Source organism: Sus scrofa, chromosome 2 (assembly GCF_054392235.1).
Source record: "Sus scrofa isolate SSC_HxYL_T2T_F1_AM1 chromosome 2, Sscrofa_HxYL_maternal_Yorkshire_Landrace_v2.0, whole genome shotgun sequence".
NCBI lineage: Eukaryota > Metazoa > Chordata > Mammalia > Artiodactyla > Suidae > Sus > Sus scrofa.
Genome location: NC_139384.1, coordinates 93433710 through 93460549, shown reverse-complemented (window position 1 = coordinate 93460549; position 26840 = coordinate 93433710). Strand labels below are relative to the sequence as shown.

Here is a 26840-nt window from a genome sequence, read left to right as displayed (position 1 = left end):
GTGAATCTGGGTTTGCTACTTAGAGAAAAGAGTTGGAAAAAGTTAGAAAGGAAGAAGGTAAACAGAAGTGAATGTGCCCTACAACCACTCAGAGGAACACAAGGAACTCAGATGCTCTCATTTCCTTTCTATGGCCACAGCCATCTCCTTCGATGACTCCCTGGTTAATATCCATAAATTTCCATACCTCTTGTGTCTTAAGCATCCTAATTTGAAAAATTCATGGGATAATATTCAACAGGCTCACTTTTGGAATGGGGGGGTGGGTGGGAGGACCTGTTTGAGAGCTTAGAAAGAATCCTCTCTGCTCCTTTTGTGAGCCCACCAAGAGCCACCCAGTGCCTGAAAGGGGAGCAGCATGACGAGGACATCTAAATGTCGGGATGAAAGAATAATAAGGACAATGTGAATTCCGAGGTCAAGAAGCCCTCTGCACTACTTCGCAGCAGGAACACAACTATACTCTCTTAAAGAAAAGAAAATGAATTCTTGTTGACCCAACTCAGCTCCCAATTCCCCAGGCCTCGGAAGACTATATCAAGAACAAGGTTCCAGTTTTGATTTAAAACCTACAAATGCACCTCAACTACCATATATCTTATAGACTTCCACAACATGACATAAGATTATACCACTTAATTTGTAACTTTAAAGGTTGATTGGAGCCAAGACATGACAAAGTAAACTTAAAACCTTAAAACACTAAATATTAAAAACTCAGAATTGTCTCACATGGTAGATGTAGGAATATCAGAGACATGACCCACTTTCAGATTATGAGATTGGGAAACACTGTGTATCCTCTGGGCACATGCAGAAAATTGGCCAATTCCATGTTTCAAACCTAACTCTGTGGTTTTACTTGCGTAACAACTAGGTACTTTAGAGAAGAACTCAGAAGGGAAAAATCCTCAACTGCTTTCAACAACAGAATGTAAAAAGCTTTTCAATTTATAACAATCTGGAAAAAATTTACTTAAACTCTTTCAACATCCCAGAACAAGCATGTCTAACTCTATTATCAATTTGGTGACCAATGGAATTACCCACAATACAGTTTTAAAAGCCCCATTCTTTTTAATAGGTAATCAGACATTTACGGTATCTTAAAAATATGGATATAGCCTCAATATCTTAACCCTAAACCTATTATGTTTACTACGTATTTTTTTAAAAGAACTGGGCATCTATCTAAGTGGTTAAAAAAAAAAACCCAACTGTGATTGGGTCACTCTGCCGTACAACAGAAATTGAAGAAACATTGTAAATCAACTATATGTTAATTAAAAAAAAAAAAAGCTCTAACTATCCAAACTGAAAATTGACATGGTGATATTTCATCTTTGAACACTCAGATACTTAGGTTTCTTTTTTTTTTTTTAAAAAAAAGGTAATACATGTAATAGATTTAAAATAGATGGTGACAATCACATAACTGAGTCATGCCGTATCATCTTTAAGAAGCTGGGGTAGATCAAGTGTCTGCTCTGACAGGGATGAGTCTGCAAGGTCTGGAGCGAGCCCCCTTTTACCTGGTTGCATCCTTTTCCAGAAACTAAGCGGTGAACATAAACAAGGGAATTCTGAAGAAGGCAAGCCCTTGAGGAAATATAACATCACCAAAGCCAAGTAGTAGGTCGAGCCAGGGATCTTACTAGAGTATCCAACAAGATACCAGGGACACACTAGGTGAGATGAAAGGTCTATTCTGCCATACAGGACTAAGAAAGTGAGATGCTTTCAGGATGGAGACAGACAAATGAACAGTAAAGAAAGAGGAATGAGGGGATTCCCATCATGGCGCAGTGGAAATAAGTCTGACTAGGAACCATGAGGTTGTGGGTTTGATCCCTGGCCTCGCTCAGTGGGTTAAAGATCTGGTGTTGCCGTGAGCTGTGGTGTAGGTCACAGATGAGGCTCAGATCTGGTGTTGCTGTGGCTGTGGTGTAGGCTGGCAGCTATACCTCCGATTTGACCCCTAGCCTGGGAACCTCCATATGCCATGGGTGGGACCCTAAAAGGCAAAAAAAAAGGGGGGGGGTGAATAGGCTGCTTCCTATACATCCCATCCAAGTTAACACAATTTATAGGCTAATATTTAATCAATTATGACACTGGCTCTTTTAGTCTTAAATCCCTCTTCTAATGGAAAATATTTTTGATTAAAAAAAAATCTTTCCAATCCATCCATTACTTCTCCAATTATTAAAAAGATGGCAAAGAGAAGACTGCTAACCAAGATGATGCCAGGATGATGAATAAATTCCAGAGTTAGGCAGTAAATCACTTCAATGCAGTAATAAATATAAGCTGCTTAAAACAGTGCCAGGCACATAAAAACGCTCAACAATGCTCAGTTGGTGCAGCTCCTGCTGTCATGTTCGTCACTGCTCTGATGTCCTCTTCATCAGCAGCCTATTCTTACAGGGCAGTCTTAGTCTTTCTCTGTTTTTATCATTTCAAAATTTCTTTTCTGGTCTCCAAAACACAGGGATGAACAAAAGGAGATTTTTTTTTTCTTATTCATACTTTAAATCTAAGAGCAGAAGAGTCCATCTTGATCTATATAGTAAAAGGTTTGAGAGTTTGAGCATTAAAATCATTCAAATTAAAACCATTTTCCTCCTTTCCACGTGGTCTCTCAAAGCCAAACACTTGTGCCATTTATGCCAGTCCTGACATATCCCGGGGCTATTTCACAGGGTGATTCATGAGCAGTTAGTTTCTCAAGATCAACAGAACTCAACAATCCAGGCTGCTCACTAGTCAGCCTTCCAAGCTTTCCTTCAAGGACAGTTTTACCTTCTAGGGGAAAGAGCAGCTTAGGCGTCCAGCTTTCACATCTGTGTTTTAATAGGAAAACTGATATTGCTCCAAGTACTTTCTGTATCATTTATTCTTTGTTTCAAACCTAATTTTTTTTTTTTTTTTTTTTTTTTTTTTTTTTTTTTTTTTGCTTTTTAGGGCCGTACCTGCAGCATATGAAAGCTTCCAGGCTAGGGGTCAAATTGGAGCTGCAGCTGCCGGCCTACACCACAGCCACAGCCATGCTGGATCCAAATGCATTGGCAACCTACATCGCAGCGTGCACCTTGTGTGGCAACGCCGGATCCTTAACCCACTGAGCAAGGCCGGGGATCAAACCCCCATCCACATGAATCCTAGTTGGGTTCATAACCTGCTGAGCCACAAAGGAAATTCCTCAAACGCAATACTCCTAAGCATTACTCCATAACAACAGATGGCAGAGATGTTTAGGCACTTGCCATAATTGACCGCTCAGGGCCTGTTACCTTAGTAGTCTTCCTATTGTGGTGGATGGACCTAGTGGGACCTTAATGCCTTTCTAAAGCAAGTAGTCTTCACACTGCGCCCCACAGTCCTATCCTCTACACGTGTTTGGCTCCGAAATAGACCTGAGTCCCCAGTCCTGAGGGCTGCTCATCTGAGGACCAAAAGGAACAGCTGGTAAACCTCCATCCACACAGATCATAAAGGGAGAAAGGAGTCAGGCAGGCTCATTATGTAGAAACCTCTCACGAGCTATGGAACAGGCGTCAACACGTTTCCAAAGATGGATCAAGCAGTCCCTCAGGAAATGGGGAATAGTTAAAATACCTTTTTTCTCTTGGTGGCTCCGGTAAGCTGTAAGCTCTTTGCTCTACAAGACACAGAACGATAAAATGAAAACGAAGGCAGACAAACCAGCAGTCACGTGTTAGTCTGACATGCACGCTCTCAATCGTACATTACACATTATACATACCCCCAGTTAGAAAATAATGGGGAAACAAGTCATTTCGTATAACTAAGGCAGTGCTCAGCTATCTTTATCACTTTCCTTGGTTTGGAGAGAATGGGCAGGAGGCCAGCACTGGGCAACATTTAATGACTTTATGAACTAAGTTAGTATCAGCGAGGGGCAGCAGGCATTTTCAAAAGTGCGGAAAATCAATGTGATTTTTCTGGATATTTCTCACCAGAGCTCCAACCCTTAATCATCACACTAATTCTCCGACCCACAGAATCAATAAATATCTTAACCACTTTATAGCAAAGCTTAAAAGAAAAGTCTTGAAGGCTAGCATAGGGAAGAGGCACTTTCAATACAGCTGTAATGTCTTTGCAGAGCAGCCAGTTCAGGGATGTGCTTTGTGGCTTGTGGGGAGGCGGGGAGCAGCCTTTCTCACTGGATTTGGGGGTGGGGGAGTAGAAGAGGCAGGCCCCTGCAAGCAGCTTAGATCCATGCCATCTTATCTCCCAAACTGGGGTACTTACTACAGGGATGAAGCAGAGACACTGATTTAGACAGTGAGAGAGACAGAGACGGAAGGACGGAACAACGGCCAGGGTGGAGCACACCACCTACAGAGCAGGGACAAATCCTTTACCGTTACCATCTGCAGGAGCCAAGAGGCAAAACGAGGTTGCAAAGGGAGATGGGCCCTTTGGAGGAAACCTAATAAACACACCTCTACTGAAATGTGGAAATATCCATGTTGACCCCAATACTATCTTGTAGGTCATAGATAAGCTACTCTGAAGAATGTGAAGATTTTATTGCCATTAAATATTCTGCAAATTAAGTCACAGGCAGAAATCATAATCCTTATTGTATACAGACAGAGGTTTCAGGAAAAGAAGCCACATATCCAAAATAATCAAGCTATAAAGCAGGAGAATCAGACTTAGGCAACTGAAGATTAATAGGAGTCCCCCCATGAGGGCACAAGGAGTTTCAAAAGCACTTTTGCTTCACTCCTGAAGTTCTTAAACAGAGAGCACTTTTGTCCATCTTGGGGAGGCTGTAATTATCATTTCAGTAGTGAGAATATTCCTTTCTATCTAAGCCTATGTGAACCAAAAAGGAATTATAGAGCTGGATTTTGTTTTACGTATACAAGTATTTAATAATAAACTTGCCACCATCGCACTAGAGGCTCAGAACAAACAAACAAAGAAGCAAAGAAAAGCATGAGAAGTGAGAGTAAGTCACCCTTTGGAAGTGACAGGAAAGAGAAAACATATAAATAAGTAGAAAAAGGACTCAAGACCATCCTATCTTTGTGTATCTGTGTTACAGCTCACTTATGGGAGTTTTCCACTGAGAAAAAAGAGATTTGAACTCTAATCAAGTAGGGAAAAAAAATGGAGAATCATTCAAAACTCATTGAGAGAGGATTTGCATGAACACGTGTCAATTTACCTCTCAGTAAGCAGACTCAACAATGAAATATTAGCATACATTTTTGAAGTGGTCAGGCTTTCAGGCCTGTGCTTTGATCACATATACACACAGAGCTAAAAGTATTTCTTCTTCCTTAAGAGTTAAATTATCCTTCCTAGTCCTATGATTTTGACCGACCTAAACAGTATCAATCCAAAAATTTGCTACCATTGAGGAATATCCACTGGAATCTTTGTACATTTAGTGTGTAGCCTTAATCTAATTCTTTCCTTCTGGAGAATATCAAACTTCATTCAATAGGCCTGTTTTTAAACATATTGTCTAAAGATAAGCTTTTATTCACAGAAAAACCAAAGAAATTGATGTCAGCTTTTTATTCTAATTCAAATACAAAGATTTAAGGACTGTATGTAAAGCAAAAATATCCTTCCGTATTCATTAAGGATTTCATAAATCATGGCTCTTCGCCCTTCTCAACCATCAATTTCCTCTCAGTCTTTTGGGATTTCAAACATAGAACTGTCCAAATTTAAAAATCAGAGAGATACTACGGTATAAAGGCAAAGGTACCATTTTGCACACAATACAGAAGACTTAAAGGTGTTTGCCAAATAGTACATTAAGTTGTCATCTCTAAGACTATTAGTGAAAAGGCGTCAAAGCTGCCATTAAAAGGAATCCCAACCTAAACTAAAGTTAGGGAGACCTAGAGATCCTAGAAAGGCTCATGGAACTGGAAAAATCCCAGGGCGAATTCAATCCATCTTCTATTCCTGTCTGCTCCAGGGAACTGTTTCCTTTTCGTCTCTTAGTTCTTTTTCTCCATCTTCCCATTCTAGAAATTAAAACTGACATTTATTATCAGTGTTGTTTTCTCTTATTCCAGAAAGAACAGGGAAAAAATGCCCAGTAGCACTTGTTTTGGATTTCCATATATCTTTGCTAAACACATTCGACAAATATTTATTGAACATCTCCCATACATGAGTCATTGGTTTAGGGCGGCAGTTCTAAGCACAAATATTATGCTTTCGATACTGGTCCCTATAGCATAAAAATGCAAAATAATGATAATGTAATAGAGCAAGAAGAAGAAAAAAGGAAGGAGAAAGGAAAGAGAAAATCCTATTTTTAAATATTCTACATTGAGAAGTTGAGAATACTTAAACACATCTCTTATTTCCTGATCTCTTAAGGAAAATAGAAAAATAAAGGCATTATCCAATACATTGACAAAGATTAATTATAATGCTATACATTACAGATTGACATTAATACTTGCAAATACACTTTTAAATGTAATTATTACATAATATATTATGCACAGAAAGTATGAAATAATTACATTTCAAAATCAAGTTGAAAATTGGGGTAGTGGCTGAGAGGCAGCTCTCAGTTGCCCATAATTGTTCTACTTATTGATCTGAATTCATTTTTGAAAATTCATCAAGCTATATTCTTATGATGTGCATCCCTTTCTATAGGTATATTATATTTAAATTTAAATTTTATTGTATAAAAGTTGTATTTCTTTTTTTTTTTTTTTTTTTTTTTTGTCTTTTTAGGGCCACACCCAGGCATATGGAAGTTCCCAGGCTAGGGGTTGAATCAGAGCTATAGCTGTCAGCCTACACCACAGCCACAGCAACATGTGATCCGAGCCAAGTCCGCAACCTATACCACAGCTCACGGCAACGCCGGATTCTTAACCCACTGAGTGAGGCCAGGGATCGAACCTGCATCCTCATGGATCCTAGTCGGTTCCGTTAACCACTGAGCCACGACGGGAACTCCTAAAAGTTATATCTCTGATTGCTTACATTGGCCAAAAAAAATGTTGAGATATATTTACTTGTGTTTCAAGTATGTTCTGTTATTTCAACTTTCTAAAGTCTCTTGCTAACTAAAGAAATGAAGAAAATCCATTTTGCAATGCTTTGCCTCTAAGGAGCTGTATTATTTTCAGCAATTTAGCTGTAGGACAAAAGTAACTTTTATAATTTACTTAAATAAAATTCTCTAAGGCCCCCTCCCAAATGAAACTAGAATAAATTTTAGTTTACACTATCCTTGAGGAAAACATTTTATTCAAAGAATAAGGCAACAGAGAGATGTGTACATATTTGTAATTTCATCAAAATCAAATTTATAACTCGTCTGATTTCAATGAGACAAGAATTTCGTTCATCTTAGAAGAATCAATTTTTGAAAATACTTGTCTGCTGCTCTTATATACTATATGCACTTTCACTAACTGAAAACCTGCTCTGGACAAGAATGCTTAATAGCTAAATAGTAAATAATGCTTACCTTCAACTGAATTGCACACTGTAAAATCACGTATCAATCGCGTTTTCCCTAAAGAAATTTTAGGTGATGAGCAGGAATAAGAACGTGAGCGGACTCCAGAAAGCAGTGATTCCTAAAAGAAATCATAACAAAATCTTTAAAAAATTCTATAGAAGACTTGAAAGTATATACTCATCATCAGTGTTACTAAATCAGGACCTTTGAAGAAAGATTCAACCTAAATGCTTCTGTTGTGATCTTATTAAAGATTTGTTTCTGTTTGCCTCTCATAACTTTAAAATTTGTACTGTCTTTCTAATGCTTTAGTAAACTTCAGCTTTGGGGGAAAATGCCTATATGTACCTTATAAAACAATTATGATATTTCAACCAACTTGGTTAAAAGTGAAAAATTCAGTCGTGTGTCTTTTTCTCTTGGTATTTCTATGAGTTTGACTTTTTTTAAAACCTGAGTTGTCATTTATTTTTGTTATTTTATACGATAGCACTTAAGCAAAATTCTGTATTAACTGAGATCTCGCTATATAAAAATCATTAGAAAGTAGAGAAAAAGACACTTAAAATTATGTTTTTAAAAGTTCCCCACAAGTAGTTCCCATCGTGGCTCAATGGATTAAGAACCCAAATGGTGTCTGTGAGGATGCGGGTTCAATCCCTGGCCTCGCTCAGTGGGTTAAGGACCTGGCATTGCCACAAGCTGTGGTGTAGGTCACAGCTGGAGCTCTGATTTGACCTCTAGCCCAGGAACCTCCGTATGCCACAGGTGCAGCTGTAAAAAAAAAAAAAAAAAAAAAAAAAAAAAGTTCCCAACAACTATTTAAGTTTGTAGTGTTAGCTGCTGTCTCTAGGAAAGAATGCATTATACAAATCTTTTTAGCCTGTGCTCATCTTTTTTTCTGTCTTTTCTAGGGCCGAAACTGTGGTACATGGAGGTTCCCAGGCTAGGGGTCTAATCGGAGCTGTAGCCACCAGCCTACACCAGAGCCACAGCAACGCAGGATCCAAGCTGCGTTCATGACCTACACCACAGCTCACAGCAATGCCGGATCCTCAACCCACTGATTGAGGCCAGGGATTGAACCCACAATCTCATGGTTCCTAGTCGGATTTGTTAAACACTGAGCCATGACGGGAACTCCCTGTGCTCATCTTTCAACAGACCTTTCCAGCACTTCCTGAGATGATGTCTGAATTACCACTAATTTATATACGCTGTATTTTATTCCTTTTAAATTATCTGCTATTTTCTTCCTATTCTCCCAACTACATATTACTTCTATTATTATATTGGCAACATATGTGAAAATGCAAGAGGGCAAGATAATTAAAACATGCTTTTCTTAACATGTTACAGAAATTTAAATGAATACACACTAGAATTCATTAAAACCATTTATGGAACCCAAATCCCATCCAACAGAGGCCTAGTGGCCTTGGGCTTTATTCCACACCCCCAGCACACCCATTTTTAAGATACCACTTAAGGTCAGAGGTAAAAGAAAGCAGCGAAAAATTTGTTATTAAAATTAAGCCATCAGTGAAGTTTCCATTGTGGCACAGCAGAAATGAATCCAACTAGGAACTATGAGGTTGTGGGTTCAATCCCTGGCCTCACTTAGAGGGTTAAGGATCCAGCGTTGCTGTGATCTGTGGTGTAGGTTGAAGACGAGGCTCGGATTTGGGGTTGTTGTGGCTGTGGTGTAGGCCAGCAGCTACAGTTCCAATTGGACCCCTATCCTGGGAACCTCCATATGCCGAGGGTGCGGCCCTAAAAAGACAAAAGACAGAAAAGAAATTAATTAATTAAAATTAAGCCATCAGCAACTGTCCCTCACAAGCAGTTTTCTCCTTTCCTCTGCCTAAGTGAGAGCACATGGTTGCCCTAGGCTCGTGGTTTAGTTAAATTGCCTGGAGGAAAGTTGAAAACCATGCTTTGAAGGGTCTTGGGCCACGGCTCCCTGACCATCTTACCGGGAAAGACCCAGTGGGCCAGGGTGTCGGAAAGGCCAACCCAAATTGTCCTATAACCCTAACAGAGAGTTGGCTACAAAGGGCCCTCACCAATCGCCATCCTCTGCATTTAAGTCATCATGGTAATCATTTTTCATAATGGGACTTTGAAAATTATCCAGAATTCTTTGGCAAAAAGTTACACAGAGTAACCGTGGAAGCAAGGCAAGATATATTTTATAGGACAGATTCTTCTTAAAAGTGAACAACATGGGATTATTTCACAAAGAATTAGTTTTTTTTTTTTTTTTGTCTTTTTTGCCTTTTCTAGGGCCGCTTCCCGAAGCATATGGAGGTTCCTGGGCTAGGGGTCTAATCGGAACTGTAGCTGACAGCCTACACCACAGCCACAGCCAGAGTAACTCGGGATCTGAGCTGCATCTGCAACCTATACCACAGCTCTCGGCAACTCCAGATCCTTAACCCACTGAGCAAGGCCAGGGATTGAACCCACAACCTCATGGTTCCTAGTTGGATTCGTTAACCACTGTGCCACAATGGGAACTCCAAGAATTACTTTTCATCCAAGTAATGAGGAGTTGTTCACAATTCTTCTCAAAATGAAAAACCAACAAGTTCTACATTTACAACCATACCCATTTCTTATTATTCAGAAAATCACACGATCTTTAGGTTCAAAAGACTGTGACAGCTTTACAGGCCTCAGAACTGATAGAGGAGGATTTAGGATCTGGGGTCAGAAGGCCTATATTTGGGTTGCTACTCTATCACCACGCGTGGGCAACCTGGACAAGAGAGCTAGTCTCTCCAGAATCTCAATGGCTCAAAAATTAAAAGTACTACTTGTGTCTTAAGTGAGTTCTAGGAAAATGACATATTTTGTACACCCATAAAGCATGTTTTGTATATTGTAGAGCACGCTATAAAAATAAAGCATTACCGGAGTTTGCATTGCTGCTCAGTGGTAACCAACCTGACTAACAACCATGAGGTTGAGAGTTTGATCCCTGGCCTCGCTCAGTGGGTTAAGGATCTGGCGTTGCAGTGAACTGCAGTGTAGGTTGCAGATATGGCTCCAACCTGGGGTTGCTGTGGCTGTGGCGTAGGCCAGCAGCTACAGCTCTGATTCGACCCTTAGCCTGGGAACTTCCATAACGCCATGAGTGTGGCCCTCAAAAGACAACAAAATAAATAAAAAATAAAAATAAAGCATTACCATATGTTCATGGTAAGAGACATTTAAGCACAGCATATATTGCTTGACAGTAGTAAACTCAATTTAAAAAGAAAACGAGTGGACAACAGAAATCAAAAAGAAAACATATGTCCAAAGAGAAAAGGGTTTTCTCTGTAAGACCAGAAGAGTCTTTTAAAAAACCACAAAAAAATGAAACTCCATTGTGCAAACACCAATGAAAGAAAAGTGTCTCCTACGGAAAAACTGACAAAGTCTGTGGTTTTCCAGATGAGTTCGTCCAGACAGGAATGCTCTACAAACCTCACCTCTGCCTTAGCAATATTATTTACCTCATTGCTTGGGCCAAGCAAAATTTTATGTCAGCAAAACAAGTTTGATCACTTAAACTCACTTCATGCTACCAGTTTTCCTCCCATTGCTCAGGGAATGATGGCAGAAATCACAGTATGAAATGGTAATATGTTCCATGCACGTGAAAGATTATCTGCACTGGTGGTGGTTAATGAAAACACACCATGGTGAGTAAGGACCAGACACATCAGAATGGGAGAGATTAAAAAGACTGACTCAGAGTTCTTATCGTGGCTCAGCGGAAATGAATCTGACTAGGAACCATGGGGTTGCAGGTTCGATCCCTGGCCTCGCTCAGTGGGTTAAGGATCTGGTGTTGCCGTGAGCTATGGTGTAGGTTGCAGATGTGGCTCGGATCTGGTGTTGCTGTGGCTGTGGTGTAGGCCAGCAGCTACAGCTCTGATTAGACCCCTAGCCTGGGAACCTCCACATGCTGCAAGTGCGGCCCTAAAAAGACAAAAAAAAAAAAAAAAAGGCAGACTCAGGCAGCTTTCATGGGTCTCCAAAAAAAGAGACAAACATTTACACATGTGACCATAACATAATTTGTCTTTCAGAGATGGGCAGATGTAGACAATGTATTTTCCACATTTATAACAAAGCAAATTAATACCAATAAGAATACCTTCAGCTGCAGGCTACTTGATAAAGAAAGCGATTCAGTCCTGGAGATATTAAAATCTGGTTCAGTGTTGGTCTCAAAAGAGTCCAGTTCATCCCCACTAGGAAGGCCAGTCCTCGAAGAACTCTGAGACACTGGAGTGTGGCAAAGGTGCGACTGGGTGGAGTGCCCTTCTCCCTCACTGTCGGCATCCAGGGCATCAAGACTGGAGCTGAAGCACAGGGTAGGCAAACAACGCAATCATCAAGAAGTCCAAGCTCGGGGTTCTAGTTCTTTGAATTCAGATTCTCTCACTGGTGTCCGCTGCAAAGCAAACTCATTTGATATCTAGCAAAATTCATATTTAAGTGATTTGTATTGTCCCCCCACCATAGCTTCTTTTTTTCTAATTTTATAATGGTTTTTATTTTTTCCATGATAGCTGGTTTACAGTGTTCTGCCAATCTTCTACTGTACAGCAAGGGAACCCAGTCACACATACATGTACACATTCTTTTTCTCATAGTATCATGCTCCATCCTAAGTGACTAGATAGAGTTCCCAGTGCCATATAGCCTCTTTTTAAACCAGATTTTATGTTCCCCCAAATGAACATCTCAACCCAGCCAAAGCCACCTCAAGTGTTCTAAGGAACAAGAGCTGGTTCGTGTTAGTGCTCTCCTCGCCGCTGCTCTTACGTAAATGTAATTATCACAAGCTCCAAATAGTTACCCTTCAAATATTAAAAACACAGACAAAACACAGCCCCTGGGCTGTTTGGTAGGTGGTGGGGCAGTCGGGGATGGGGGTCGGCTCGGAGGCAATTTGCAGGTAAAAATGTGGCCTGGCATTCCTCCTCCGCCCCGGAAAACTCAGGAAGAAAGAGAACGTGTAAGAAGACAAGAAGAGGAGTTCCCATTGTGGAGCAGCAGAAACAAATCTGACTAGGAACCTTGAGGTAGCTGGTTAGGATCCCTGGCCTTGCTCGGTGGGGTAAGGATCTGGCGTTTCGGTGAGCTGTGGTGTAGGTCGCAGACGTGGCTGGGATCTGGCGTGGCTGTGGCTGTGGTGTAGGCCAGCAGCTATAGCTCCGATTAGACCCCTAGTCTGGGAAACTCATATGCCATGGTGGGCCCAAAAAGAACAAAAAAAACAAAAAACAAAAAAAAAGAAGGCAAGGAGAGATGTATGAAGATGTCATCCCAGAGTTGGTATCAAGAAATAGGTCAGACATGTGTCACATGAGGTTCCAAAATATCATATCAAGGTCATATTATGTTCAGAGATGTTAAAAAAAACAATTCCTGGAGTTCCCACTGTGACTCAATGGCTAATGAATCTGATTAGGAACCATGAGGTTGCGGGTTCGATCCGCGGCCCCGCTCAGTGGGTTAAGGATCTGGTGTTGCCATGAGCTGTGGAGTAGGTCGCAGACACGGCTCGGATCCCGCGTTGCTGTGGCTCTGGCGTAGGCTGGTGGCTACAGCTCTGATTAGACCCCTAGCCTGGGATCCTCCATAAGCTTCGGGAGTGGCCCTAGAAAAGGCAAAAAGACAAAAAACAAACAAACAAACAAACAAAAAAACCCAATTCCCATGAAAAATCCATCTCAGAAACAGCTGATGATTCTGCTTAATGCCTGCTTTTCTTTCTTCATTTGACTTTCATAACTGTACAATTAAAAAGCAAGCATTTGACCTTGAGCATTCCCGGCTCCTGCCCATCCCATCAACATTTTAAACCACTCAACCTGTGAGGTCAAGCACTTCTACGGGCATGTTAACATACATTTCATTGTTAAATAGACTTTTCTTTAGTTGTGATAGTTATGGAGTTAATTTTTTTTTTTTTTTTTTTTTTTAGGGCTGCAGGTGTGGCAAATGGAAGCTCCCAGGCTAGGGATCAATCAGAGCTATAGCTCCCCCCCGAGGCCACAGCCACAGCAATGCCAGATCTGAGCCACATCTGCAACCTATGCCACAATTTACAGCAACGCCAGATCCTTAACCCACTGAGTGAGGCCAGGGATCGAACCCACATCCTCATGGATACTAGCCAGGTTCATTACGGCTGAGCCACTACAGGAATTCCTGGAGTTAAAATTTTAATAGCAACACAATGAAACTTTGTTGATTTTGAGATAGAACCAGAAACAGACTTTGAATTAATTCACTTGGGTTATTTTTCTTAAAAAATCAGAGGCTATTTAATGGCCACTAAATATCAACTTAATAAATTATATGAAGATAAATAAATTATATGGCATTTGGAACAGAGGTCCTACTATAGGTTTCTAACTCAAACACGTATAGCAGTCTCTAGTCCTTGAACTATTTCAGGGTCCCTCCTGGGCACCAGCAAACACAGCAATAAAGGCCATGATCAGCACCAGCGAGGGTTTCCAGTGGGGTTTTCTCCATGGAGAACTCACTGAGGGCCTCCACCTTGGCCTTGGGGAGGAGAGGACCAATTGGAGGTGGGTTTCACACATTAATTCAGCACCCAAATGTGTTGGAATTCATAGTTATTTCTCATAAAAATGAAAAAACTACACCTCAGTTAAGAACGCCTTTCTGGTCAGTGTTGGAGCTTTGAATGTTACAATAATGTGACTAGAGATATTTTAAGGTGCTAGGTCGTTTACTTAATTCAATGATAATCTGAAGGTAGAAAGAGACTTGGGGGAGATTTGCCAATGTCCTGTACCCCTGCATTTGTCTCTCAACTTGTGATCTCCATACTAAGGAAAATTCATTCAAGTGATTGGCTGCCTACACAAATATCCTATTTTAACGCAAGCTCTTCCAGCTAATTCAGAGCACTTCTCCATCACCATCCATACACCCTAGAAGTATTTTATTTTATTTTCACACTATACTTTAAAATATTTCTTTTTCTATTTCATTCAAATTGGGCTACTATTTGTCTTTGTTAAGCTATTACGGGAAAGATATTTGGTATTGCAGACAATATTCTTCAGGTTTATCTCTAAGTTTATCATTTTAAAATACCATTTTTCAAAGTCCCATTAGTGGGATAGGAAATAGATGCTGCAGGCTGTGACCAGAATTTTCCTTTGAAATAGTATAAAATAGAAAATGTCAGAATACTTTCATGTTATCTCAGAAAACATTTGTTTAAAGTGTATGTGTGTGGGGGGGAGCGGGGGGAGCTCTGTTCACGGTATGACAAGGATTTCTTTTTAAAACTAAAAAGAAATTCTTTTTCCTTTAGAGCATTTCCTTGTAAAACAACAAAGATTTTAAAATGTAAGTTTTATTAAAAAAAAAAAACACTTGACTTTATCACCTAATTTTGGTTGTATAATTTTTAAGTAAATGTTGCAGTGCTTATTTTCCCCTCATAGCTTCTTAAACTGTATTCATTTTAAATAATACAATGGTTACATAGTGCACATATTTTATTTTCACCCAAATACTGTCTGAAACCCTAGAAAACTTAGGACTTCGGTCTCAGTCAGTCTTGTTCCTGTGTTAACCTTAATTTTTATTGTTTACCCCACATTTTCTCCTTCATGAAGAGTTCCCAGGGAGTTCCCATGGTGGCGCAGTGGAAACAAACCCGACCAGGAACCATGAGGTTGCGGGTTCGATCCCTGGCCTTGCTCAGTGGGTTAAGGATCCGGCGTTGCCATGAGCTGTGGTGTAGGTCACAGACATGGTTCAGATCCCACATTGCTGTGGCTCTGGCGTAGGCTGGCAGCTGTAGCTTTGATTCGACCCTTAGCCTGTGAACCTCCATATGTCATAAGTCCTGCCCTAAAAAGCAAAAAAAAAAAAAGAAGTTCCCAGCCTCTCAGCCAATTCATTTATTAATGCACTGGGTACACACTTTGAGTTTATTATCAATTATAAATTATCTTCCACCACGACACCCCCTGAAGAGAGGGTCCCACAGCCATCCTGGGGCCAAGGAGCTCCGTGGGGGAACACATGTCCTATCTCCTCATTCCTGTATTTTTTAGTGGAGAAAGAAAACACAGGAGATAAAGTTGAAAGGGATCATCTTCTCAGGACATCATCTTCCTCTGCTTCTCCCCTCCCTCCACACCTGAGCTGTGGCATTTTTACAGAAGCTTCTAATTGCTTCAGCTCAAACTGGATACTTTTTGTAATCCTCGAAAGGGGCAAAAATCTGTCTGCAGCAGTGAGATGTTCAAATGTCCCAGAGAAGAAGACCATGATCCGAAAATACAATTTAGACAGCCTACAAATATTTGCATAACAGAACAGAGCCTATCCGTGTCCTTTCCTCCTTTCTTGCTAGAGTGGCTCCTGTAAAGAACTTTCTGGGCTCACAAACTCAACAAATCTCAAAGATCCTGTCAGAATGCACTAATCACACAGCTCCATCTGTTTTTGCGGAACTACACAGAATCCCACCTTGACTGGCAGTGTGTTTTCCCAGGCAGATATGTGGAAAGTCCAAAATGTCCCATCAGTTTAATGTGCAGCCAGGACCACCCAAGCATCTTTAAAATCACAATATGTGATTTGTGAATTTTTAATTCACAAGATATAAATCTGAAGAAAATATTCTATTATTTATGTGCCAGACACCATTCTTGGTACCAATACCTGTAAAAGTTTTATTACCTCAACTTGTTGTATACGAGTGCAAAGTGCAGCCCTGTGATTGGCACCTAGCAACTGCTGCTTCCCCTCCCTTTCACTCTTGTCTGATCATTGAAGTCTCTAGAGAATATGCATTCAGATAAATATTTATTTACACACTCACGTGTGTGTATTCTATTTTTCATTCTGATTCATGACATTATGTGTAAAACTGGACATATAATCAAAGATCTAAGGCATAGGGAGAAAAAAAGCTATTCCCTAAGAAATGTGGACAGTAAGATGAAGTGAAATGAACAAAAATTGGCCTATTCCCTAAAGAAAATAGACAAAAGAATGGATGGATAAGAAGTGAATACAAAGATACAGGGGCACACACACACACCATATAAATGTGTACAGTCATATCATATACAATAAAACTATTGTTTTAGTGACATTTTTGCACATACAAGAAAATATGTGTCCGGTAACTATAAGTTGGTTACAGAGAATAAAACACCCACAAGCCCGTTCAACTTGAAACTTTAACACTGGTCACACCACTGTTTAAGCTCTTTCCATTCCTTACTTTGACCACTTGATGCAACAACTACCTTAAATACGAGGATCTTTATCCTCTTCATTCTTATTTTTTTTTTGGTCATTGCTTAAGCACTTTATTTATGCCCTATATTAATAGATTGTGTGATTCTGCATTTTATAAAAGTGAAATCTAACTGAAGTATTTTGTGGCTCCTTTTTATTCCACTTCACGTTACTGAGATGCATATATGATTATGCACGTAGATGTAGTCATAGTTAAGTCATTTGCACTACTGTATGGTATTCCATTGTGTAACTATAGCATAAGTTATCTATTCATTCCCCACTATTTGGGTTATTTCTTACTGCAATAAATAATCTTGCATATGTCTCCTAGGACACAGAAATAAAACTGCTGGATTATAACATATATGCGAGTGCAAAGACAATGCCAAATTATTATACAACTTTCACTTCTATCACCTGTATGAAGGAGTTTCCATCATATGCATTTTCACCAAAATGTGGTACATTAAACTTTAAAATTCCTCCCTATTTGGTAAGTATCTAATGGTATCTCATTCTGGTTTTCCCTCTATTATATTTTTGTCAGTTTTCTTACGTGTCTTACTTTTAAGTCCAGGCATACAAGAACCTAAAAGGAGGCAAATTTTGAGGTAGAAATAAAATGGTGGGGACAATAAAAACAATTTTTTTTTTTTTTAAGGACTGCACCTGCAGCATACGGAGGTTCCCAGGCTAGGGGTCGAATTGGAGCTATAGCTGCTGGCCTACACCACAGCCATAGCAATGCCAGATTCAAGCCGCATCTGCAACCTACACCACAGTTTGTGGCAATGACGGATCCTTAACCCACTGAGCCAGGCCAGGGATGGAACCCATGTCCTCATGGATCCTAGTCAGGTTCGTTAACTGAAGAGCCACGAAGGGAGCTCCAATAAGAATTATTTAACAAGAAGAAAATAGAATTTTCTAAGTCCAGCTATCAGGTTCTTTGATTTTCTACATTGTTCCATGTGGTACTTTACCTTCTTCTCTTTAGATGACTTTGTTCCTTTTCAAATCCATGAAGACCGAAAGAAAGATTCAAATTGGAAGCATATGAGCTAGATGGTGACATGAAAGACCGCTGGGCTTCAGGGTGGAGTATCACGTCCTTGTTCCCATGTGGGGGGTACATGCCAGAGCTGGTTTCAGTAGGAAGGATGTGCTTGCTGCTCTCAGACCCCAGAGTAGAACCCATGGATTCAGGGCCGGTATCCGGAGTGATTCCCTCTATATTAACATAGTTAACATCCAGATCACCAACCTGGTGATTGAAAGAAAAATACGTGCTGAATGATTGGCTTAGTGGAAAATAAAGTTTTCACAATTTCAGCTTATCTTTTTTGTTTCGTTTGTTCTTGGTGTCATTTTGTTTTATGTAAGCTGAGAAGTCTGACATGACAAATTTCTGTTCACCTGGCCGTTACCCCATGATTCACAAGAGGAAGATGACCAACTGAGTATTTTATAAACTTTATTACAAAACCACAAACTGACTATGCTTTTAACATTGTATGAACCACTGACTCAAAATGAGGGGAAATATTTTAAATACTCGAGAGAAAAACTAAAGAGCCAACTGAGCTTGTAAAATAGTTTATAGGAATCTGGTAACCAAGTTAGTGATGGTCACGTAAATATGAGTCTCCCAAACAAAAATAAGATCCAGTAAAACTACATTAAGATGTATGGATTTAGCATAACTGGAAGACAGAAAATATCCCAAACTTTAAATGACCGGTAACTAAGAAACATCAAGTCTCAGCAAGCTGTCATACTCCACCATAAGCCTTTACAGAGAATAAGCCTTTACAGAGAATAAGAGCAGTCTGGAAATATTTGCTTAGTACAAAGAACAGCGAGTTAGTAGAGAGCCTGAGACTGATCTAAAATCATCCCCTGAAAGAGAACACTCAGCCCACACTGGACACTGAAAAAAAGTCCTGGTTGGTGAAAGCACTTGCTCTAAGGAAGGGGTTTAAAGTACTGAGAGTGTGAGGTAGTGGCATCAAAAGGCATCACTTCGAGGGAAGAAAACAGTAAAAAGGAAGAGAACAACATCATTTATAAATAAGATAGTAAAGGAGTTCCCTGGTGGCCTAGTGGTTAAGGACTTGACATTGTCACTGCTGGAGTTTGGGTTCAGTCCCTGTCCCGGGAACTTCAGTATGCTGTGGGCATGGGCAAAAGTAAAGAAAAAGAGGAAGGAAGGAAGGAAGGAAGGCAGGCAGTAAAGGGGAAAAGAAGCAAAGGGGGAAATATAGGGCCCTAAATCAACTATCATCATAATAATCATTTACTAATACAAAAACAGTCAAAGAATGTTAGTGGGTGAGAATCATAAGAGTAACAGGAAATGTACAGAGACTCAAACTCTCTCCTCACAAGATACTTAACAATTTAAGAAAAAAAAAGCAATTTTACTGTACAGAAACTTGGTAAGTCAAAAATATCACTGGTAATGGGACAAAGGATTGTCATGTGCCTCCTGATACAATGAACTGAGAAGAGCGCATCGTTTCTGTAATAGGCCTGCCAACCACATGTACCCTGGATATAATCATGAGGAAATAGAAGTCAAACCAAAATTAAAGGACATTATAACCCAAACCAACAAAAACCAACATGGTCTGTAGTCTTCAAAATTGTCAGTGTCATAAAAGACAAAGACTAAGGAACTGTCCCAGATGAAGGGAGACTAAAGAGACACAACTAAATGCAAGACATGCTATTCAATTTTCTTTTGCTACAAAGAAGATTATTGGGACAATGGGCTAAAACTGAATCAGGTCTGTAGACAGCTAACAGTACAGTGTCAATGATGATTTCCTGATTTTGGTAACATGTGTGCTTATGTTAGAGAATACTCATGCTTTCAGGAAAACACACAATGCAAGACTGAGGGGTGAAGGGGCACCATGTTTTCAATTTACTCTCAAATGGTTCATATTTATATATGTATCTTAAGCATTTGCATATTTACAAACACAGAACCAGAATAATAAAATATGGGAAAACTTGAACATTTTTTGATGCAAAGTATACAGGGATTCTTTGTACTGAATGATGTCGGCTTGAAATGATGTCCAAGTAAAAATTTTTTCGAACTAGTTTATATGACAGGGTAATCTTCAAAGTAGTTTTTATCATGTGAGTTTTCTCATCAGGTAGGTTGATAACCTTAAAAATTCATGGGAAACAGTTTCATAAACACGCTAGCAATCTTTTTAGGTGCCAGTGCCAGGTTGAGATGGAAAAAAATTAGATAAGATTCTTTCAAGAGAGTGCTAGAAACTATTTTCCATATGCAGAATTTGGATTCCTTATGTTGTTCTTGCTATTCAAATGGATATAGGAATAGTAAAAGAAATGATTTAAGTATAATGCAACAATATAGTGAATTTTGTGGTTTGTCTCCAGATTTTTAGTTTTGTTTTCATTGCACAAGTTCATCAATCCTCTGCTCATTTCAGTTCATCAATCAAGCTGAATTCTCTTTATTTTTTATTTTTTTATTTTTTGTCTTTTATCTTTTTAGGGCTGCACCTGTGGCACATGGAGATTCCCAGGCTAGGGGTCAAATTGGAGCCGCAGCTGCAGGCCTACACCACAGCCATAGCAACACAGGATCTGAGCCGTGTTTGCGGCCTATACCACAGTTCATGGCAATGCTGGATATTCAACCCGCTGAGCAAGGCCAGGGATCGAACCTACGTCCCCATGGATGCCAGTCGGGTTTGCTACCCGCTGAGCCACGACAGGAACTCTGTGAATTCTCTTTAAATATATGCTTCACATCATTAAAGCAATTCTTCTCCCACTCAAAATATTTCCAAATAGAAAATATATCCTAAGCTCATCTTTAGTTTGAGAAGTTTCACATTTTTAATGTATCTTAGAACATATAAAGACAGTTTGCCCTACATAATATCAAATACAATTTTAGCCACTTGAGGGAAATGGAAGTACTGCAGTATTCACTGAGGCTCAGAACAACAAATATGATTCGAATGGATTTCATTTAAATACTGAGAAGATACGGCAACAGAAGAAAACCATTAAAATCAGAATATGGCCAGAGCATAGTAAGTCCAATTACCTTGAATCTTCAAAAAATGTCCCCAGAGCTCCCACTTTGTCCTAAATCCTCAGCCTAGATTTCTATAACCAAAGCTGATATACAGTGGCTCTGTACCAACAAAACTATACCTGTTAATTACAGCTGATGTCCATTACGATTTATTAGTTCTTCCGTCATTTTGAATACCATTTCAATCTATGCCATTTAAATTATGCATTGGATGAAACAATGTTTCATAACCCAAAGGGAAAAGCAGAGACATTCAACTGACAGGCTGAAACGGAGATCTACTAGACATAAAGTTTATATTACAGAAAACATCCACAAGTAATAGAGTATAATATATGCAAACTAACAACAACAACAGCAACAAAAAGGTCAAAGAGATAATTGCTCAATGAGCACATATATAGTGCATCTTATGGGGAGATTCGACTTTAAAGACAAGGGATAAGGCAGAAATTGTATGTTGTCAAAATGACTCTTGAAAATCCCTTAAGTCTCCCGTAAATGAGGGCGTGTGGAAGTTTTCAAATCTATATTTTAATTTTTATAAATATTAAAATGAGGATCACCGAGACAGAAAAGAACAAAGAACAAATCTATATGTAGATGAACATTCAAGCCATCTGCCTTCATGAGATTTAACTCACAAATCTCTATCAGGGAATGGGTGGAGAATTCTAAAGGATTTCAGCTTCCCTGTAACATGACACAATTCTGTTTTAATAATACTAAAGCTCTGTAACCTAAGCACACAAAATAGGTGTGCTGTGAGGATTAAGCAGACAATTTACGTGATGGTATCTTCTGGGGCTGGCATCATACTCTTGCTCATTAGTGTTTGCTGGATTTGAACACAAATATTGTTTCATCAGGTCATACACAAACTCTATTTTGGGAGTTTCCTGTCATGGCGCAGTGGAAACGAATCCGACTAGGAACCATGAGGTTGCGGGTTCGATTTCTGGCCTTACTCAGTGGGTTAAGGATCCTGCGTTGCCGTGAGCTGTGGTGTAGGTTGCAGACGCTGCTCAGATCTGGTGTTGCTGTGGCTCTGGTGCAGGCCTACGGCCCCAGCTCCAATTAGACCCCTAGCCTGGGAACCTCCATATGCCTCAGGTGTGGCCCAAAAAAAAAAAAAAAAAAAAAAGCAAAAAAAACAAAAACAAAAAAAACCTCTATTTTGAAAAGCCACAGAAGAGAAATTGGCCTCCCAGATGTCACTTCCTGCTTTGCGTTCACACTCTTCTCCTTTGACACTGTCCTAAGACCCCTTCCCCAGTGCTTCTTGGTAGGGGGCGGGGAGAGGGGAAGGTGCGCTGTGTTCTAAAGGAAGGGCCGAAGTTACATGCTTTTATGATGAGATTCCACGGCAACATCAGCTGGGCTGCCCTTAGGCTGAAACGTCCGGAGGAGTGCCATAGTGTTGAACCCGAGCGTCTCTCTCACCTGCTCAGGTTTTGGAAAGAGGACAGATGCCCCCAGTAACCTCCCTCACACCTTACCTGATCTATCACCATGCAGTTAGCATAAACTTCATCACCGCCATTCAGCATGTCAGAAGGACGGCCAGCAGCAAGGAGCAGAGGAGGACGCTTGGATTTTCTGAGGACATCAGAGAAACAATCTAGAGGAAAAATGGAAACAGGACAAATAAAGTAGAAGGCATTTATTTCACAGGCAAGCTTTACCTTTTTAATCAAACCACAAGGGGAAAAAAAATCAAGATTGCACTTTAAGATGGCATTTTGCTGTCTTCACATACGAAGATCTAAAATGCAGTATTTTCCTCTTCTACAGTCAGTCTCAGTAATCTAAAACCTCCGGAAAGAATGAATAGTTCAAATAAAGAAATACATGCCCGTTTCAAGCGCTATTCTTCCAGGGTTCCTGTCGTGGCACAGTGGAAACAAATCTGACTAGCATCCATGAGGATGCAGATTCGATCCCTGGCCTCGCTCAGTGGGTTAAGGATCCAGCGTTGCCGTGAGCTGTGGTGCAGGTTGCAGACTCGGCTTGGATCCCTCATGTCTGTGGTGTAGGCTGGCAGCTGTAGCTCCGATTTGACCCCTAGCCTGGGAACCCTGACCCCTAGCCTCCATATGCCACGGTGAGGCCCTAAAAGAAAAAAAAAGTCAAGCACTATTTTTCCAATCATAACAGGTTTTCATAAAAATCAATTAGGTTTTTAGCCTTCAATTTTTTTTTTTCCTGCTGTACAGCATGGGGATCAAGTTACTCTTACATGTATACATTTTTTCCCACCCTTTGTTCTCTTGTAATATGAATATCTAGACATAGTTCTTAATGCTACTCAGCAGGATCTCCTTGTAAATCTATTTTAAGTTGTATCTGATAACCCAAAGCTCCCGATCCCTCCCACTCCCTCCCTCTCCCGTGGGGCAGCCACAAATCTATTCTCCAAGTCCATGATTTTCTTTTCTGTGGAGATGTTCATTTGTGCCTTATATTAGATTCCAGATATAAGTGATATCATATGGTATTTGTCTTTGTCTTTCTGACTCATTTCACTCAGTATGAGATTCTCTAGTTCCATCCATGTTGCTGCAAATGGCATTATTTCACTCTTTTTTATGGCTGAGTAGTATTCCATTGTGTATATATACCACATCTTCCTAATCCAATCATCTGTTGATGGACATCTGGGTTGTTTCCATGTCCTGGCTATTGTGAATAGTTCGCCTTCAATTTTTAAGGTTAGGCTACAATTCGCTTCACTGCATAACCTGGAAGCACTGGAAATCATACTTCAAGCCTTGGATTCCACCGAAGTGTTCAGGCTCCAGGCCTTTTACAAAAGGACCCGAGACAGGACACAGTCTAGTAGTCCTGGCTCTGCCTGCTGAATATGCATCATCTCATACAGAGAGAGTTTTGTTTCCATTTTTTCATTAAAGAAATGTTTTTGCTTTGCTTTCCGTGTTCTCAGCTTTGTTCTAAAGAGACGTTGTTGCTCCAAGTTGAGTCCCAGAGAGCTGAGATCTTACTGCATTTGCAGGGAACACAAAGTCGAAGGTAATAAATCACAGTTGAGCCAGGATGCCTCATTTCTTGTGACTAAGGCTACCTTACTTCATTTCCAAATACCTTTACAGGTTCCTCATCCATAAAAGTAGATAATTATGCCTTCTTCATAGTGCAGCTGGAAGGATTAAATGAGTTCAGACATGCAAAGCACTTAACACATGCCTAGGACTAAGCAATTGCTCAATAAATACTGTCACTAGTATATGTTATGTCTTACAATTAAAAGTGACTTTACCATGTTCCATTGAAGTACAAGGATATTAATGCTAATCAGTATGAGTATGTTATACCAATAATAAATTGTTAATATCTATAAACGACTTTACTAGGGTAGATTCAAACGACCCTGGCTTTAGAGTCTACCTGAATATACCTCTTTCCCACAAGACACTAAAGTGCAATTTTGTCAAGCTTCTTGAGGAAATATACATGGAAAAGGGAAAGTTGTTGTTGTTGTTATTGTTGTTGTTGCTTTTTAGGGCTGCACCTGCGGCATATGGAAGTTCCCAGGTAGGGGTCAAATCAGAGCTACAGCCGTCAGCCTACACCATAGCCATAGCAATGCCAGATCTGAGCTGAGTCTGAGACCTACACCACAGCTCATGGTAATGCCGGATTCTTAACCCACTGAGCAAGGCCAGGGATCGAACCCGCATCCTCATGGATACTAGTCAGGTTTGTTACCACGAATCCAGAATGGGAACTCTGAAAAACCTTTTTTTTTAATCTATCCTTTCTTGTTTTCTCTCTTTACTGAAATAGCTAGCAATATAACATACAAAGCCCACAAACACTTCACAAGTATAATTTTTATGATGAATTACTACACATTTTCACTCTAATTACACAACATAGAAGCCTGTTCTAAAGGTTATAAATCAAGAATCTGACAGAACGCTTTCACCACGTTCTGAAGAAAATACTTGCTGATTTATCATCTTACAGAATGTTTGAAAAAATAATCATAAATAACTCAACGTAGCCCTCTGAACTTTAATTAATCCAACTTAACTGCTCTACCAATGTCTTAAGATCACAGAGTATGAAACATCTGGCATTTCTGCCATCGCACTCGAGAGGCTGGTTATGCCCCTTTTGAGCCATTTTGATCATGGCTAAATTAAGACTTCATTGAAAACTAGACTCTCTGAAGAACTTACAAGATAGTCAACAAAATAATGGCAAACATTTGATGTACATCATATTTTAAAAACAAATGAAATATTACCCTCAAACTGTCTGGGGCCAGTGAATGCATTGCCCAGTTACCCAGTGTCTAGGTGCTGAATTGTCAGGAGAACAAGCTCCGTGTTCAACACTCTGATCCTCACATCTCAAGGAAGAGAAGGACCAAGAACATTTCTGTTCTCACATACACAGACAAAAGGCACTTGGATTCAACTTATCTTCTGCAAACAAATCTACGTGGACGATAGCAGATCAGACTCTATAAGGAGATTATACACATGCAATAAAATAAAGATGGTAGAGTTACTTGGACCAAGTTGGTGTCTAATTTGCTTTCTGCACAAGTAATTTGATCACTGCTTTAGAAAATGATGTAGTTTGTTTACAAAGACAGATCCATATACTCTCATCTGCAATTCTGAAATCTAGGAAACTCTGACAACCAAAACTTTTTTCTTAAGTTTGGTTCAAAAATATATTTGGTGGCCTGCCTGAGCCCACATGGGGCCATATCCATTCTCTATTTATCCCACGTGATGTTGACATTCACACATTTGCTGTAGAAATATTACCATGCTTGAGGATGACCATGTCCCATCCTATGTGGGTCACACCATATATAAGCACTATGCTGATAAAACCTGAAAATTCTGGAGTTCCCGTTGTGGCTCAGTGGTTAATGAATCCAACTAGGAACCATGAGGTTGCAGGTTCGATCCCTGGCCTTGCTCAGTGGGTTAACGATCCGGCATTGCCGTGAGCTGTGGTATAGGCCACAGATACGGCTCGGATCCCACATGGCTGTGGCTCTGGCGTAGGTCAGCAGCTACAATTAGACCCCTAGACTGGGAACCTCCATGTTCCACTGGTGCAGCCATAGGAAAAAAAAATATAAAAAAAAAGACAAAAAAAAAAAACCCTGAAAATTACGAATTCCAAATTAAATCTGATCCCAAAGCTTTCAAAGACGAGATTATCTATCTCTATAAAATTAACCCTCGCAGATATATTATCTCTATAAAATTAACCCTCACAGATATCTGACCGATATATCTCCAGATTTTGTCATTCCTCTACCAAATTCACAGTTTTGCCATATCTACATGTGACTTGAATTATTATAGTCTCTAGTACTTGTGTTTAGATTGACTCACCATTTTCCTTTGAGTAAGACTAACTTTCATAGAAATACCTTGTCTTCACTGTAAACAGATAGCCATTATTCCCTGTCAAAAGTAGAGGGGAATTACACATTCTGAAACAAGGGAAAAGTGGAGTTCCCTGGGGGCTCAGGGGATTCAGGATCAGGCACTGTCACTGCTGTGGCTTGGGTCACTACTGTGGTGCAGGGCCACTTCCACATGCTGATATCACTGAAGGATCCATTTCAGGAGCAAAAGTAAATGGTAGTTACACACAGTAGCTGGGAGAACTATTTTGCTGGCACAGCTAGATGGATAGATAGAGAGATAAGTAAAATAAAACAAGAGAAAATAAAGCAATGAAACTACATTCTGACTAAACAGAGTTGCCTACAAAAGCTGAGACTTCAACAGGCCTGCCTTCTGTCACAAAGGGAGATGCTGAAGGATTTGAGAGACATTAAAGATGCAAAGATGCCAACTGACCTCCTCCTTGAATGAGAAGATCAAAAGAAAATGGAAAAGGAAATACCTGCCTTACCACCTGATTCAATGACATCGAGTGCTAGGTTGG

General features: G+C 39.9%; 1 protein-coding gene across 15 annotated transcripts in view; it reads right to left on the bottom strand.

Annotated features, from left to right (window-relative positions):
- The window catches only part of ARHGEF28 (Rho guanine nucleotide exchange factor 28), a 339437-nt gene that overhangs the window by 97261 nt on the left and 215336 nt on the right, over positions 1-26840 (bottom strand). For 8 of the 15 annotated variants that reach the window (XR_014838058.1, XR_014838057.1, XR_014838059.1 and 5 more), the window contains 5 exons: positions 22394-22515; positions 17788-18068; positions 11643-11850; positions 7499-7610; positions 3619-3661 (listed from right to left, as the gene is read on the bottom strand). Coding sequence is in view for 11 of the 15 variants with exons in the window: in XM_085013806.1 (XP_084869932.1) it covers positions 3619-3661; positions 7499-7610; positions 11643-11850; positions 17788-18068; positions 22394-22515 (766 nt within the window). In the remaining 4 variants the exon portion in view is untranslated. Of the gene's footprint in view, positions 1-3618; positions 3662-4278; positions 4366-7498; positions 7611-11642; positions 11851-17787; positions 18069-22393; positions 22516-26840 lie in introns of all 15 variants that reach the window. The other 7 variants (XM_021084441.2, XM_085013810.1, XM_085013807.1 and 4 more) reach the window with 2 other exon arrangements.